The sequence below is a fragment of the Montipora capricornis genome, chromosome 1 (assembly GCF_036669925.1).
Source record: "Montipora capricornis isolate CH-2021 chromosome 1, ASM3666992v2, whole genome shotgun sequence".
Taxonomy (NCBI): domain Eukaryota; kingdom Metazoa; phylum Cnidaria; class Anthozoa; order Scleractinia; family Acroporidae; genus Montipora; species Montipora capricornis.
Window position 1 is genome coordinate 43,169,429 of NC_090883.1, and position 16,712 is coordinate 43,186,140.

Genomic DNA, 16,712 nt, shown 5'->3' on the forward strand with positions numbered 1-16,712 from the left:
TTGTCTGGTCTTGTCTGAGACAGAGGCACTTCACGTTACACTCTGATCAGTTAAGGTTTTAAGCAGATTAGCAATGTTTTCCTTCAAAGTTTGAAGAAAAATGCCAAACAGGGAATACAAAGGAAAGCACAAACTAGTGAAACAGCTGGGTATTTAAAGGTTCGAACGGGAAGCCCCAGGGGCGGATCCAGCATTTTTTGAAAATGGGGGCCGAACAAGATTACTAATCAGCGCGCGTTAGCCCTCCTCACTAGCGTCCTAGGCGCTACTTTCTAGGGGGGTCTGGGGGCATGCCCCCCCCAGAAAATTTTGAAAATTTGGGTACTCTTACATGCACTCTGGTGCAATCTGGAACGTAATGTATCAAGATTCCATATTGAATAAAATTATAAGTTATGGTTATAATGATGCAGGGTTTTTGACTCTTCGCTTCAAAGTCACAAAATATATATAATTATATATATAGGCATTAAGATTTTACGTTGTTACAGTCTCTGTAAGATAGGTTGACTGTAGACAGGAGCCCATACTTATGGGCTCCTGCTGTAGACAAGTATTTCGCATCCAGTCTTCTTCCTTATTTCGCAAGGATAATATTAGCGCCTGTAAGTTGAAAGTTTATTCGCACAACTTTGGTCATACTATTAGCGAATAATCACGCTGTAGCTAAAAAAATCAAAAGCTCCAACAGACTGCTTACAAAATGATAAAATTATTGTATCTTTTGACAAAAAAAAAATCTTCGACGAACTGAAAGGGGGGGCCGCGGCCGCCTCGGCCCCCCCTAAATCTGCCCCTGAGCCCACTTTCTCAACAAAATTGTCGAGTTTTGCTGCCGCATGAAGGCACATAATCCACGTTCACCCGACCCCCGCCTAAAAGCTATTTTCACTCTCTACCCACGATGCATCCCGATTACGACCCACAATCCCTTGTATCTTGAATATAGTATGTGGTGTAAGCTTACACTAAACGTCCTGATTTTTCTAATTTTGCGATGTCAAGAACGTTAAAAGTCTTGATGTTTTGTCAAATAATCCAAATGATGTAGCCTGCTTTCGTTTCCTTGAATGAGTGGAAGAGATCTCAGGAAGTTTGTGAACTTCCACAGAAGTGCCATCGGTGCTGCAGGTAGGAATTTTTGGAGCAATTACAGAGTTATTTTGGTGGCCTGGTAGCCTACTCAGCTGTTTAGTTAATAATGTTTTGTTTTTGTTTTCGTAGATAGTTCACTTGTTAATCGCTTCATTGAAGGACAGGGCAGCAATCGATTCAGACCGGCAGATTATGATAAACTTCAAGCCATTGCACAGCTCAGAAAAGCAACGGGAAATGTTACTTTTCAGAAAGTTGAAAAACTCACCAAAGCAAGCAAGGAGAAAAAAGAACAACACCTCCTTCAGCAGCATAGAGCTTGTTGGTCTAAGGAAAAGGTGAGATTGCACAGTTTGCAACGAAAGCTACAGAGCGATATCGATGCCTTAAGGAGTGGAAGTCCTTTAGGCTTTTACTCTGTAAAAGAGTTTTCCCAAGATCTGGAAATTTATGATGAAATTCTTCGCGAAGACACTCAAGAATTTAAGAAAAACACTATACAGCCATTGTGGGATCTAAGAGAAGACTTGCAATTTTGGATCGGAGAGAACAGAGACAAAATCTTGATGGGTTAGTCAATAATAATAAAATTATTACCATAAGCTTAATTATTATTGTCCTTTCGCAGGGATACCAGTGATGCCGTACCATTAATCGGAATACCCGAAAGGTATCCGAGTTATAATCTGAGCAGAAGTTAGTTTTCTGTGCAGCAAATGGACAATAGAATTATGAGGCGATGATTCTCATTTGGCCAGGCTAAAAACAATGCACTATACCCCTTGGAGTATCAAGTATTTATGAGTCAATGAATGAGTCAATGAGTAAGTACAGTTATCCTAACCCATAAAATGAAAGCTAGAATTTCAGGGAGTGCCTAGGCCTAATGTCTGAAATAAGGGCTTAGGCTTAATCAATAAATTATTGCTATATATTGACTGTTGAGTCTCATTGACACATTGATTCATAAATCATGGGACCTCTACCCCTTGGAGCAATACATTGACCTCCCTCTGTGATGAAACAACTGCAACAATAACAAATAAACACAGCTGTCAAGAAGAAGATTTTCGCTAGCGTGAGGCTTCAACAGCCTGTTGTCTTACAGAATTTGATGAAAATCCAAATTTATAACATGCAGTGGAGTAACCAAAGCAAATTATGGGTGCTGTGTTGAGGCTTCAGTGTGACACATTTAATTTGGTTTGCTGACTCAGAAACTCAAAGCCCATGTTCTGCGTGGCAAATGACGCGAATACAATGCAACTAAAAAGCGAAAATGCTGGATTCAGCCTTCTGGAAATGTTATAGATGAGATATTCACTCTAATCTTGCCTGTTGACAACATTACTAAATCGCCAGAAACAAACACCTGCAGTATTTACGACGCACAGTTTCAGCCATTTTGAAGTGTGAGAGACTGCTTACAGTCTACAGTCTGTGTACGTTTTGTTTGAATAAGAAGCACCCACTGTTTTATAGAACTCCAGGTTGTATGAACAAAGTTAGTACAATTCTCTCTTTTGCCTAGACACCGCACTTCAAATTATATTCTCTTTCACCTCATCCTTTCACTTGAAATGTGTGAGCCCAACAAATTAACCTGCTCCCAACTGTGTGGCTTCATAAGTTGGTTAGTAGAGCACCTGAATTTTTCAGGTGCCTATTTGCTTAAATTGTCCAGATAGGTGAAAGGATTGTTCTCTCTTTCAAATTTAGTACAATTGTAAAAGCTAAAAATAAAATAAAAATTGACAATGGACTTGTGAACAGCATAAAAGTATGTCCACTCCTAATTATCAGCTTTGTAGGATTCTGTCAAAGCACTAAAAAAAAAATTTCTTTCCATTTAAACTCAAATTCTCCAGGCATTGCTGAAAAAGAACACGCAGAAGTGCTGAAGGTTGTGGAATCAGTCAAGATGCAGCAGCAACTTGTCATGGAAAAACTACTAATGGAGCAAGAACAGCTTGAACAAGAACTTGATGTCATGGTGGTACATGAAATAACAAGACCAGGAATGATGTCTTGTGATGTTTTAAAGACAGGAATTCCAGAGGAAGCTTATGAACTTGAATGCCCTGATGAACAATTGAAGACATCTGTTTTGGAAGAGTTTATTTTGCTTGATAAGAAATATGAAGCTCAGCTTGAATACTTGGAACTGAAGTATCAACATGTCAAACAGTAAGATATAAGCAGTCTTTTTGTTTGTGCCATTCTGTAACATGCAAACTTACAAGGTTCATTGAATGTTATTAATGGCATCATCATGGCAGAATCACTGTAGACAGCAACTTTGGCAAAGAGCTTGGCGAATTCTGTAATTTTGAACATTTTTGGCAGTCTTTGATGCATCATGTTTTTGGGAATTGTTTGATCCTGAAACTACTGTAATGAAAATACTGGAAAATGCTGACTCTTGAATTGGAGGTTCAATCCGGGTCAAAAGACTTTATGACACTTGTGAAATTTGGGCGAAAAGTAGAGAGTTTACTATACTTGTTTCCATCATTGTATGAGCAACATTTATTCTTGTTTTGCTGCCTTTTTCTTAACATCCCCCCTTTCCCCCAGACAATGTTGAAACATTCCAGTAATTGATGAACTAATCTTGATTTCGGAGACCATGAAAAATCAACATTGTAAGGGGGGAAAGTGGAAATTGTCCTAACAGTTTTGACCTGCATTGTTGATGCTATACAGTTAACATGAGACAGTTACAGCCATGATCGCAATAATTAATTTTGACACTTGATGAAAAGAGTAGCAAAGTCAGTAATACTTTTCTCAAATTCTACGTTTCATGATCTTCCTAGTGGTACATGACTGTATTTTGTTTGTAAGGGTTTCCTTGAAGACAGCAGGTCTACAATGTTTTTTGTGGAGGATAGCGTGCAAGTAAGCTCTCTCTGCGGGTGAAAAATGGAGAGAGAGCTTGTGATGATCGCTCTGCCATTTGAATATCAGCATTGAAAATTTCCATGCAAAATGCTGATTGGCCCATATTCACCTTGACCCTGACAACATCAGTTTCGGTTTGCGCTGATTGGCTAAATTTTGACAGCTCGGACAGCTGGAAGCCACAGGGAGCCTTAGAGACTGAATTCAAATCGCATAGAGATCGTTGCAACGACCCTTCTCAATTTTTTACCCCTGAGAGAGCTTGCTTGCAGGCTACAGATGTACATGTATACATGTATGGAGGAGACCCGTGAAAGTTTGAAGTAACCTTAACATCAAATTGAATGTGCTTTTTAGTTGGCAGTATGAGAGGACTTCATTATTATTTTGTCCCTTTTTTATTTTCTAGATCTGGTACTGGAGGTTGGTCCAAACAGGGTCATTTACATTTTGTTCATTTGATGGAGCAATATCCACCAGAGCTGCCGAATAGAAGAATGTTTTACATTGATAGAATGTTACGAGAAATGCCAGATAAAACGCGTTCCAAACTGGTACAATAATTATTATGTTAATAATGTACTCTATCATAATTATATATTTGGAGGAAAGGGAATGTTAACATTTGTTGCTGATGATTTTTTTGTTGGTAGAGCATTACACCAAAACTGATCACTATTATTTTGTTTAGACACAAAGATAAGTTAACTCTAAAGATGAGATATGCTATCTGCTATCTAGAACAAATGTTCTTAAATGTAGTTATTTTCATGAATTTCATAGAGTTGTGGGAACGTGGAATTCCCTTCCACCTTCCCTTCATGAGGCAACAAGTGTGAATTCTTTTAAAGCCTCAGCTAAAAAGTTTTTTAATGGATTAGTAAGTATATTCTTTTAGTGTTCTTATTTTTATAATATTTAATATTTGTTGTTACCATAATTAATTTGTATTATTATTTTCATTATAGTACCATTGGTGATCTGTTTTATATGGGGTCCTTGACTGTTGCATTTTATTCCTTGGCCTCTGTTTTTGTATGCCATAAATTGTAATAAATAAATAAATAAATAAATAAACCAGCATTGCAGAATCCCAAATTTTCAGGTAGCTGCATTAAATGCTTATCAATTCATAAGCATAATTATTTTAAGCAGTAAACAGCACCTGACTTCTACAGTTATTTGTCTCAAGTCAGGATTAAAGGGAGAGTGGGGAACTACTACACGTAGGTTCAGGACTACTTTCGGAGGGTTTCTTTATTTTTTTGTGTGCAACTTGCTTCAAGTTGTTGCAAAAGTGATGGGTTGTTCACTGCTCTATTTTTGGCTGCTATCGAGCCAAAAGATACAATGTAATAACTGTATGAAAATTGTGCTTAATTATAATGCTGCAGTATTTTCATTCTATCTTTTGTAAACATGTAGGTTGAACATGAAGAATGGCATCTTGCCCACAAGTTTTACCAGGAACAATTTCAGAGCACTCTGCGGGCGTGGGCTCGCGACCGTGAAGACTTGCTTGTAAAAGTCAAGGCAACATTTGCAGAGGCTTGGGCATTATATGAGGAGGCAGCTGAAAAAGCAAAAACAAGGAAAAAACAGGAGAACATATGCCAAGAGCTTTACAACAAGGTTTGTGTTCACTGTTTGTGTCCTTCTTGTCAAGGTAGTATGTATAAGAAGCAGGAAGAACCTTGCAGTAGTGAGAGCTTGTGCTTAACACTAAATGTGGGCTACGTTCAGATCTTTAAGTTTTATTACAAATTATTTATTTACTTGAGTTTGTGGTGGTTATCTGCCCAGTTATGAGGGTTTTTCCTTAGGTATCTATGGTCTGTTTTTACTAGGCTAGCTGTAACAGTAAGCTGTGCAGTGGCAAACAGAGGTGCACAATTCCATCTCAACCTTGAATGAGCTGCATGGTTTATTTGTACTTTGTGATCATCTACTTTGTAGTAATCGTTTTATGATTTACTGACATCAGTTTGGGAGATTGGGTATGACAAAGAAATAATTGATTAACAATAATTAAAATTATTCCATGAGCCCGCATTGGATACGAGATGAAAAATAGCCAACGAGGCACGTAGCACTGAGTTGGCTATTACCAATCTCGTATCCAACAAGGGCGAATGGAATATTATTGTTTTATTAAATTCTCAACATTTGGTTTTGCTAAATTTTATGTAAGTTTATGAGATGACCGGAAAGTGATGTGATTTCCGGGCACCAAAAATTATATGCTGAGTGATGTTTGCCGCATTCATTTCCATATAAGGTCAAACGCAGGTATAATGGCTGATAACCGAGATCCAGTGAACCAATGAGAAAGCTAGAATTGCAAAATCTGAGGTTGAGAATTTAATAACAATAATTATTCTACGAGGGTGCACTGGATATGAAGTGATAGATAGCCAACAAGGCGCGTAGCGCGGAGTCAGGTTATAATCAAACATCCAGCAAGCCTGAGTAGAATAATCATTTTATTAGAAACTGCAAGATCAACAACTCTTTCGCTTAAGCATCGATTTCTCCCTCGGACAATTCTTGCCCAAACGGGCTATTGTCGGCCATTTTTTTCTCAGAGCTTCAAAAATGTTTTCAGCTTGCTATATTGCTGACGCATTCCTTGACTATATCTAAGGTACAGCAGGTATATGAAGTGATAGCCTGTGTCTGGCAAGCCAATGAAAATGCTGGAAATCTGACATCTGTAGTTCAGCTTTTAATAACAATAATTTATTAATTAAAGTAGTGTAGGCTGAGACGATAATTATTGCTTGAATTGTCCTGATAAATGCAAGGATCATTTCTCTTTTTTGATTCTACAGTAAGTAGTGTTATCATCATCATCGTCAATACTGGTACTCTTCCCATCCCACAATAATGCTAATGATATTACCTGTATTTTGTTACAAGTAATTCAGTCGTAGCTGCCTTGTAACATTCATGTTTAATTAAAAAACTTAAAGGAGTCCTAGTGAGTGGACATACCGGTAGATGTCATCAACTTATTCGCACCTAAAGCACCCCCAATCGACTAGTAAAATTAGTTGTCCAGAATGATGGCATTAGACAAAGTAAAATCTTGTAAGAGGCAGAGAGTGAAGAAATGGAGTTTCTCCACCTGTGCCCAAGCAAATGTGACTTAAGCGTTTATTGTTCCACTTCTACTGTAGGTGCTCGCTTTTCGTGAACAGAAACTTGAGGCACTGAAGCTCCAAGCTGCCATTGCAGCAAAAGAGCAGGAAAAAGAAGAAAAGGAACTGAGAGCTGCGGAGGCAAGGGAACAAAAGCGTAGAGATCTTCAACAGAAGCAAGTATGTTTAACATGTAACAATTACCCTGTACATGACCGTGACATACTACTATTATTGTTTTTATTCCACAATATTATTTATTCACATACGCTCTTACAGTAAAAGACAATAGATACATGTACAACTTGGGCGTAAATGAGGGGCAGGGAATGTACTGGCAAGGTGCGGATAATACCCACTGCCGGTGTGCACCACTGGAAGAGGGGCCTCGGCATCTAGCCAAGGGGATACGTAACCTCATGAATGCCTGTATTGCAAGGTGGGCATAGTTGCTGGCATAATGCCCTGGGGCCAAGTTAACCCAGTCCAACAAAGTAACAATATACCCCCTCCCTAACAGGGCTTCAGCACAGGGCTGAAGGGGTGCCGCAGGCAGCAATTCTCCGCCCATATTTTATTAAAGGGAACTATTAAAGAGGTTACAATAAGCTCGTAAGGAAAAAAAAAATACAAAAGAGCCAGAAAGCAAAATGGGGGAGGGAAAAACAGAACAAGTTGAGCTTTGGAAATGTTGAACAGAGAAAGTTCACATGGCGGGATGAATGAAAGAGCCAAATAAGGTAATGACGTGATGGGAAGTCATGCTCTCCTCCCAGGCTCTGCCCAGTAGTATTTGCTTCCCAGCATTAACATCAGTCTATTTTATTCTAGAATATCATTAAAAAAACTATGAAATCTTTCATTTGCAAAAAATAGATAAAAGATTTTAGGGAGCAGAAAGAAAAAGAATACCAAGTTTTTGCAGAACAAGAAAGGAAAAGGCTGGTAGAACTGCAGGAAAGAATGGCACAACAAGCAGTGCTGGATCAACAAAGGTACAGTAATAAACACATCCCCATATTTTTCAATGCATCAAAAATCGATTTATTGCCAAAAATAATTTTTGCTTTTAAAGGGTAAAATATCGAGAGGAGCAGTTACAGTTACGGCAAGAGTCAAGGCAAAAAGCTAAAGAATTGGTGCTTGAACAAGACCTGGAAAAGCAGAGACGACTTGAAAAACTACGACAACAGGTGCAACTTTAATCTTAGTTTTATTCCAAATAATGGCACTTACACATTTCTCTCCCTTTTAAGGATAAATGGGATAGAGCAAAGGTGTGTTACCCCTGCCAACTATCATTCCACTGACATAATTTATTATTAACATGTATCATATTTACAGGGTGTTTCAAAAGTTAATTTCAAGAATTTAATGTATCTTTAGGCAAATTGAAACTGATTCGGATAATAAATTTATCTAAATAATTGTTCAAAGCAATTTCAACCTAACATCTGAATAAATGACAATACTTTTGAAATTTCGTGCCCAATGTGCAAACGCACATGGTTTTCCTGCCATATTTCCCCCGCACATTTGCCAGCAAACCTGATCTGAATATCATTGTCAAGACAACTTACAAAGATCCAGCCCCTGAAACACTGGACAAGCTGAGAAAGCCACTATGGTTCGGGCAGAAAAATGCCACCTTTCGACATGCTTCAGGGGCTTGCACGTTATTATTGCCTGCTGCATAGAAAATATCATAAAAAATAACGGAAGCTATTCCGGGTACTAATATCTAAGTTATTCGATGTAAAATCAATAAGGAATGATGTAGTTATTACACAATTTAACCTAGTTAACAACAAGGAGCAAGTGTTATACCTGTGGGCATTGTTGTTTAGCGTTGCGTTGCGTCTTAGCGTTGCATTGTATTCTTAGCGTTGTGTTGTTTCTCCAAGCCTTTTCAACCCTTTTACACCCTTATCTGCGGTGCGTGCAGTCAGCGGCTCCGGTTGCTAAGGTCTGTCCTTTAGCAACAGTCAGTGGTCTACTGATCATGCGTGCAGCTTGGCGGTATTTTACTGTGCGGTTAGCAGAGTGTTTAGTGGCTGGTTTGTTTGGGATTGCATCCCCCCTCCCTCCCCTCCCATTATATATCTTGGAGTTAGGGATTGTTTTAGTCTGGCATGTTTGCAGTCGTCTCGGCTCATTTTATTTGCTAGTTGTTTTTTTTCATTCCTTTATTTCAGTGGTTTTCATTATTATTATTATTATTATATTATTATGCAGTATCTAGTACGTAAGTATGCTTACAATTTAAGTAGGAAAAGGCACTATTGTGTAACAATCCCTACTGTTAAACCTATTTACAAACCAATTGGTAATAACTAATGAGCCAACATTTGAGAAAGGAACAAGAGTTTATATTCCTTAATAACTCGTCGAAACCTTGAATGACCTTGCTATGTTTAGGGTGTACGATAAAACTGCCTTCTGCATATTAAACAAAACCTGGTTCTCTCTATCCAAACCTAAAAACTTCCTAACTTTCTCCGCCGTCTCCATAGAGTAGCCTCCTAGTACATCAACTATCACATTAAACTGTGTGATAGTGTGGCCGGGGAACTGTTGGCGCATCTCCCATCTCAACGGCGCATACTTGTCAGTTTTCTCCTGTTCCTTCTGTTTTCTGTTGGAAACCCAAGGGCAGCTCATCTCAATAAGGATCACCTTCTTCTCCTTTTATTATTATTATTATTATTATTATTATTATTATTATTATTATTATTACTATTATTGCTATTATTTTTTCACTTTTAATTAGTCCAATTTGATCGGCTTCCACTGAATGTCTTTCAGTTCAACTGGTGCCCATGTTGGTGTTGTCTTATTGTAATTTGTTTATCCCTTCGTTGGGGCAGGGGCTCATGGCTGGGTTGTGGATACTGCTGGCCATGGGGGTGGTTCCATCCTGCAGGGGTTGGGTCCCTGGGCATTGGCGTAGGGTTGTTTTCAGCACCTGACCTCCACTTGCGACGAATGATGTTAAACATAATTTTCCAAGAGGTAGTTATAGTAATTACTAAAATATAAGGCAACAAAATATCGGAACGAACTTTGAAACACCCTGTATATCATTCATTCCGGCGAAGGACTAATGCCCAAAACATCGGCTCGCAAATCTTTTTACCGTGTTATATATTTATTTAGAGGATATTACATGACCGTGCGGGGATACAAATTTTTGCTTTGAGTGCTGATAGTACAGTATCTCTCATGAATGAGCGCAGCAAAATGGCAAAAACGTGGTGTGGTCATCAACAGCTAGAAGCATGTTGTGTACAAAATGTAATATGAAACACTAGATATGAAAGTTATGAAAAGCAAAATATTAAATAATTAAGGACTTATAAAAAATGTTAATGTAGAAGAGAAAAATAATTATTATCTTGCAGCCAAAAGTATCTTAAAAGGAACAGGAAGCTTGCTTTTTATTGGCTCATCATGTTAGTTACCATGACAACACCATAAAATTATCCCCACATGTTAAAGATAAAATTTTCACTGCTCATGGTGAAGATACGATTTTTTTAAAAAAGGAAATCCTAGTATTTCATCATTGTCTATAATTACCTTTATCAACTCCACTTGGAAGGATCATCTTCATAGAGGGAGCCGAGTAATGGAAGAAGAAGAACTTGTTTGACAAAACCAAATTGTTGTTTTATTCCCCACCAAAGTAGCTCCACAGTATCTTTTACAAACTAAACCCTTCAATAATATGTCCAGGGATTTCATTAGAGGCCAGTTAGTGAGAGTATACCGCCGTCTGTTTGTCAGACATTTGCCTGTCACGGCTGGCTACTCTGCCTTACTTTTCACTTAAACTCTTGTAAAAGACAAGAGTGATTGCAGCTTACATTTGATTGGCCCAGGCATCTACTTCAAAAGTTATTGAAACCCCTGTATGTCTATCGTTTATTTTACCCACTTTACACATGGATGTGCTCAAAAAAATAAAAACGTTTTGATATACATGTAACATGTGCTCTAGCTGGTTAAAACAGCATGCTTTATGAGAGTACAGTTGCACAGCTGATGCCAATCATAGGATTTGGAAAATAACGTTTTCTGAAAATTTTAGCCAAATGTGTAACTTTTACCAGGCATGAAAAAAATTATTTTTGCTTGGTCATTTGTTTGTCACAAATCTCTTAAATTCCTATCAATTTTCTTTTGTGTTTAAGGTACAAGTTCATGTAGAAGATGACCCAGAAAGAATCTACAAAACCACAGAGGTTGGTATTAGTTAGTTCTGAGACAAACTTACTCGTACCATGCAATATGCACCTTTTCCAGTAGAAGACTATTATATAACGAGGGACAGGTATTTATGTTGCCGGTAAAATCCATTCTCAGGTGAAATCCATCTTTACCTATGTTAAATTGGTGATCCTCATTTTACTTAAGTAGCATATGCACTCAGATGAATTAAAGAACTGCTTTTAGAAGGCTAAATTAAGCCGAGAGAAAAATTAGGGTCAGGTTTGGATTTGTTTTGGTTATTATACATAGATATCAATTGACTTATTATACAAAAGTAAATAATAAAAAGAACTGTGTTGGGTTGAGCATGTTCGTCGTTGTAGTTCACTGGTGAAGACACAGGACTACAGATCTGGAGGGTGCGAGTTTGAGTACTGGTAAGTGATTAGTACAGTCTTCTGTTTCCTTACTAAATATGTTGTGATGTAGAGCCTAAAGAGATAAGTGTAAGAATACAGAAACCGCCGGATAAGATGATACGAAACAGTAAGAAGATATGTTGAGATGCATAAGGCAATGAGAGTTTGAGGGAAGGTATAATGTTTTCAATTCTTTTGGGGGGTGGGGGAGTGCATATTCAACCTAGGTAAAAACGGATTCAACCTGAGAACGGATTTTACCGACAACATTGACACCTTTAGTGTTATCTTCCATACAGTCACATGTTATATAAACTACATTGTACAGTAAAATGCTAATTACTTTGATGTATGGTCAAAGTGGAAAACTGTAGGCCTGCAAGAAAGGCCCTCAAAAAAAAAAAACAAACAACAACAACCTAGCAAACATGTAACTTTGGTCAAAAGGCCAGAAAGCTGTTTTTTTTAAGACTTAAAAATACAAGGTAGCCCTGAATTGCCTCTTATGAATTTTGTAAGCTTAATTTTTTTTTACTCTGTCTAGCAAGTTTTCTTGACAACTTTTCCTTGTGAAGTTTTCCTTGGCAGTGTAAGTCGAAAAATATGACAGTTTTTTCCTTGACAAATGTCCTTGTTCAAAAACTGGCAGGCTAGTTTTTGAACAAGGACACTTGTCAAGGAAAGCTTGTCATATTTTCCATTTACATTACCAAGAAAAACTTGTAAAGGAGAACCTTTTCAAGGAAAACTTGCTAGTGTGTAAGTCGGCATTTCCTTGACAAGTGGGCTTGTCAGGGAAAACTTGCCAGTGTAAATGAGGCTTTAAATTTTGCCAATAGTTCAATCTCAGATTGCTAATGAAATACTATTCTACAATAAAAATGGGGGTCACCAAGTTTTTGAGATACAGGTGTAAGCTAGTAAATACCAAAAATAATATGGTATGGTAACCTGTTACATGTACATCACAACAGTGGGTGCATTTTGTTGAGCAATAATAATGGTGTTTCATAAATTATGGTACCATAACATTGCAGTTAAGAAGGTCTCTTAAAAGTAGTCTAATATCAAAATTAAGACAGGATTGGTTTAATCTGGCTTTAAACAACTTGCGCCTGAAGTGGTGTTTTCATTCTTGACTTATTTTTGGTTGAAAAGGTAGAAGTTAAAGTTGTCCTTATTATTAAATTGGTGTTAATACTTACTCTTAGAAGCCCGTTCTGAAAATGTACTGACCAGTTTAGATTTTATGACTCACAGGCATCCCAAGCCAGGGTGGCCAGCATATATGACGAAGAGCTTGAACTTCAACACCCTCTTTTTGGTGTTCATGGATATGATGAAAAAAAGGTGAGTATGGATAGGGTAGTCATTTTTAGGAAATGAGAATTACTGTAAGTTAAAATTTAGTGTGACCCTCATCAGATATTAAAACTGCTTAAGCCTTATTGTGATTACATTGAACATGAAAGTTTACAGGGATACTAACAGAAACAACAAGGGATAAAAGTTAAAACTTACTCTTTGAGGCCTTCCAAGGGGTAGCCTCCTTCGCAGACATTTTGTGACTCGTCATGCAATTGTGAGACGAGTCACAAGAATGTCTGCGCAGGAGGCTAACTGTTCATTTCCAACACAACTTTTCAATGATCAACAATGTTTTGGAGTAACGGGGCAAAAGGTAGCTAAAATGTGGCAGTTTTGCATGCAGGCAGATTTTTTTGTAGCCCTCCCTACAATGAAATCTGAGCCTTGTGTATTCCTAAAGTTCATCCCTTGCACTTTGTGTTTCTTGCTCCCATAAAATAATTCACACACATGGTACATTAATGTAATTCAATTCCACCTCCAAGAACCCAAGTGATAGCTCTAAATGTAATGGTATGTTAGCCTCAATTCCTTTCTGAGATACCTTTTATCTCATCGTTTTTTTTTTATTCCACTGATATGTCATATGTCCTCCCCCCCCTTCCCGGCATATAAGCCCCCCGTTTATGAACCCACGCAAAACCCCTTACAAAGTTATATAACCCCAGGGCTTTAACATGCGATTTTATGGTATGTCCACAATTCCTCACAATTACTTGATTAACCTTTATTTAATCTGCTGCACTCAGTCTGATAGTTAATTATGATCCTGAGTGCCTTTACGGCCCATATTCATACATACATGTACAGGTGCTATCCACAGCTTCACAGGGTCTTCCAACTATGTAAAATAATAACTGCATTGTGGCTTCTCTTGATCAGTGTTGACCTATCTAACTTTGTCACTCTATTTTTCCTCGTATGCGTTGGACCTTAGAACCATCACAAACCAGTGATTCCAACACAAATTGCCCACATGCTCTAGGCCTCCATGACCTTTGTACCTGTTTGTAAATTGTGTGACCCATGAGAGATGACATGTTGAGCGTCACTGAATGATGCCTTTGTGAATTTATTTTTACAATGATAAATCACTTTTAGTGCAGCAAGACTTTGGAACAGTCTAATGAATTGAAGTACTGCTCCTCCTTCAGTTCATTCACCAACAAAATTAGACAAACAAATTTAATTAGTTAGTTAATGTTCTATCCATTTTTAAAATTCTTATGGTAATGGTAATGAATTTATATAGCGCATTTTCTATTGACATATTCAAATGCACTTTACAAGCAAGTGATCTATGGGAGAGATTGGATATCAGCATATATAGGCACCACTGGCAGCTGCTATCAGTCCATTAGGGAGCTCACCCAGCACATGAATGAATGAAATGAGCCCTGACCACAACACCGGGTTGTTATGTATAATACTTTTAATATCCACCTCATTTTTCCCCTCAAGGGCCACAAGTAGATTATTGTGAGATATTAAGTGCTACCCTCAAGATTATTATTATTAGATTATTATAAACTGACAAAGTGGATTGAAATAATAAATGGTTCATCACAATTCAAACCATAAACCTGTGCATGAGCTTCAATGACTGACAGCATGCAGTAGAAAACAAAATATAACTGGTGATTGGAATTTGAACTTCAAAATGGCATTGTTTATGGACTGTGCAGTTATGATTTGTTACAATAGGTAAATCTCAATATTCAGCTCTGAACAATGATAAATTTTGACAGTAAAACTTTTTGATAAATTATCAATTTTCCACTGCATTGTCTGGATTCTTTTTACAAGAAACCACTCAAATTACATGCACTAGGTACATTTTCGACTACAATTTCGACTGCATTAATTTGAAATGTTTTTAACAGTCAAAGCATCCTTAAAATTGTTATGAATTTCTTTAATTTGTAGATAACAAGTGACAGGAGACTGAAAGTAGAGCAAGCTCTGAGAGATGCAGGAGTGCATAATAGTGATTATGCTAGAAGGATCATGGCTTCTATAAAACCACCACAGGAACCTAGAAAAGATCAACATTCAACTGTTTTTAAGTACGATCTTAATAAAATTGTATGATTTTGTGTCAGTGAAAAGTCAAGTAACCCATTGAAAATTCCTGATCGGTACCCATTGACGAGTAAATTGTCTGGCATTAGGCAGCTGCAGGGTAAAATCAATTCAGACTTAACTGATTAGAGTGTAATGTGAAGTACTAAATTTCTACCATGTGAGCGTTAGTCCTACCGATGGAAATGCCCCCACACCAGGACAGAGAAAAACACTGACCAGGGTGGGAGTTGAACCCACGACCTTCAGGTTAGATCACCGCTGCTCTACCGACTGAGCTACAAGGTCACACGGGAGCAGGCCGTGGGAACTGAAGAACTGATGTTAAAGTCACGGCAATGAACATGTACAAGTACAAGGAAGGATTACGGTTTTGCAAACGTTGGCCGTGTAGCACTTATATTTGAACAGACTTGAGCATAATGTGAAGTGCTAAGTTTCTACCCCGTATGAACCATGTGAGCGTTAGCCCTACTGATGGAAATGGGCCCACACCAAAAAACCTATTGAGCTCATGATATGTTCATGTGATACTGGTCACATTGGCATACATGGAGGGGTGGACAGTCGTATGGTTACCAAAACCAAATTTTCTCTCACAGATGGGTGACCATATTTTCTTGCGCATGCACGTTTGGGGCATGGAGCTCCACTAGAAGAGATAGTTTGGAACACTGGCAGCTTTGAATTTTTTACCATTTTTCACTGCATTTGTTGGGAATACAAAACACTATGTAGGCAAGGAAATCCCCATTCCCTGGTCCTCTGCATCATCTTTGACCACTGTAAAATCAGTTTTTATCTGTGAGGTGGGTATTGGATTTTAAGGGGCTAACCAAATGCCAAGCTTGAGAAAAATCAATAGTATTGACTCCAGATCGAACCTTAAGATTCCCGGTGGCTACCCTGCTTCATTAAACTTTGCAAAGAAGAAAATTATAGTACAACAATGTTATTGTTTCAAAACATTTGGCACCCGCAAGGCTGGGCTGAAGATATTTTTCCATTTGATGGAGACTTGAAGCTAAAAGAATTGACTTGTTTTTCAGTCTCCTAAAAGGATGTAAATATAATATTTTATTATGCTGATGCTATCCAGAAATTAGTTTGATGCCAACCTTGTCCCCAGAGTGTCTCTTCTTCCTTTCAAGAGAGACCCTGGGGATGAGGTTGGTTTGATGCTTTATTAGGTGTATATATTGTCCCCCACCAATGCCACAACACAGCTTTAATGGAATTTCTGGAAACAAAAATGATTTTATGAAATGGAAAAGTGATCCTCGCACCTATCTGGAAAATTTAAGCAATACCCTTTGACATCTAAACCGGCCTAAACCGGCCAGACTTAGCATTTTACTCTGTTGGTGCAGTGCTCTACCAACTAAGCTGTGAAGTGACTTGACTTCTCGCAGTCCCTTCTGAGTTAGTCAAACTGCCTGCTATGGTAACGCAAGCGAGCCGAGGGGAGAATCATTGGTGATCGAGGTATATC

At 38.0% G+C, this 16,712-nt stretch overlaps 1 protein-coding gene across 1 annotated transcript; it reads left to right on the forward strand.

Moving 5' to 3' along the window:
• The first annotated feature begins 972 nt into the window (after nt 1-972).
• On the forward strand, nt 973-15,246 carry LOC138045401 (coiled-coil domain-containing protein 148-like). Its single transcript, XM_068891902.1, has 11 exons — nt 973-1,131; nt 1,225-1,665; nt 2,964-3,282; nt 4,409-4,553; nt 5,425-5,631; nt 7,179-7,319; nt 8,016-8,134; nt 8,215-8,332; nt 11,333-11,383; nt 13,031-13,120; nt 15,065-15,246. Exons 1-11 carry the CDS (start codon nt 1,071-1,073, stop codon nt 15,227-15,229), a joined length of 1,857 nt encoding a protein of 618 aa, XP_068748003.1. The 5' UTR covers nt 973-1,070; the 3' UTR covers nt 15,230-15,246.
• The last annotated feature ends 1,466 nt before the right edge of the window (nt 15,247-16,712 follow it).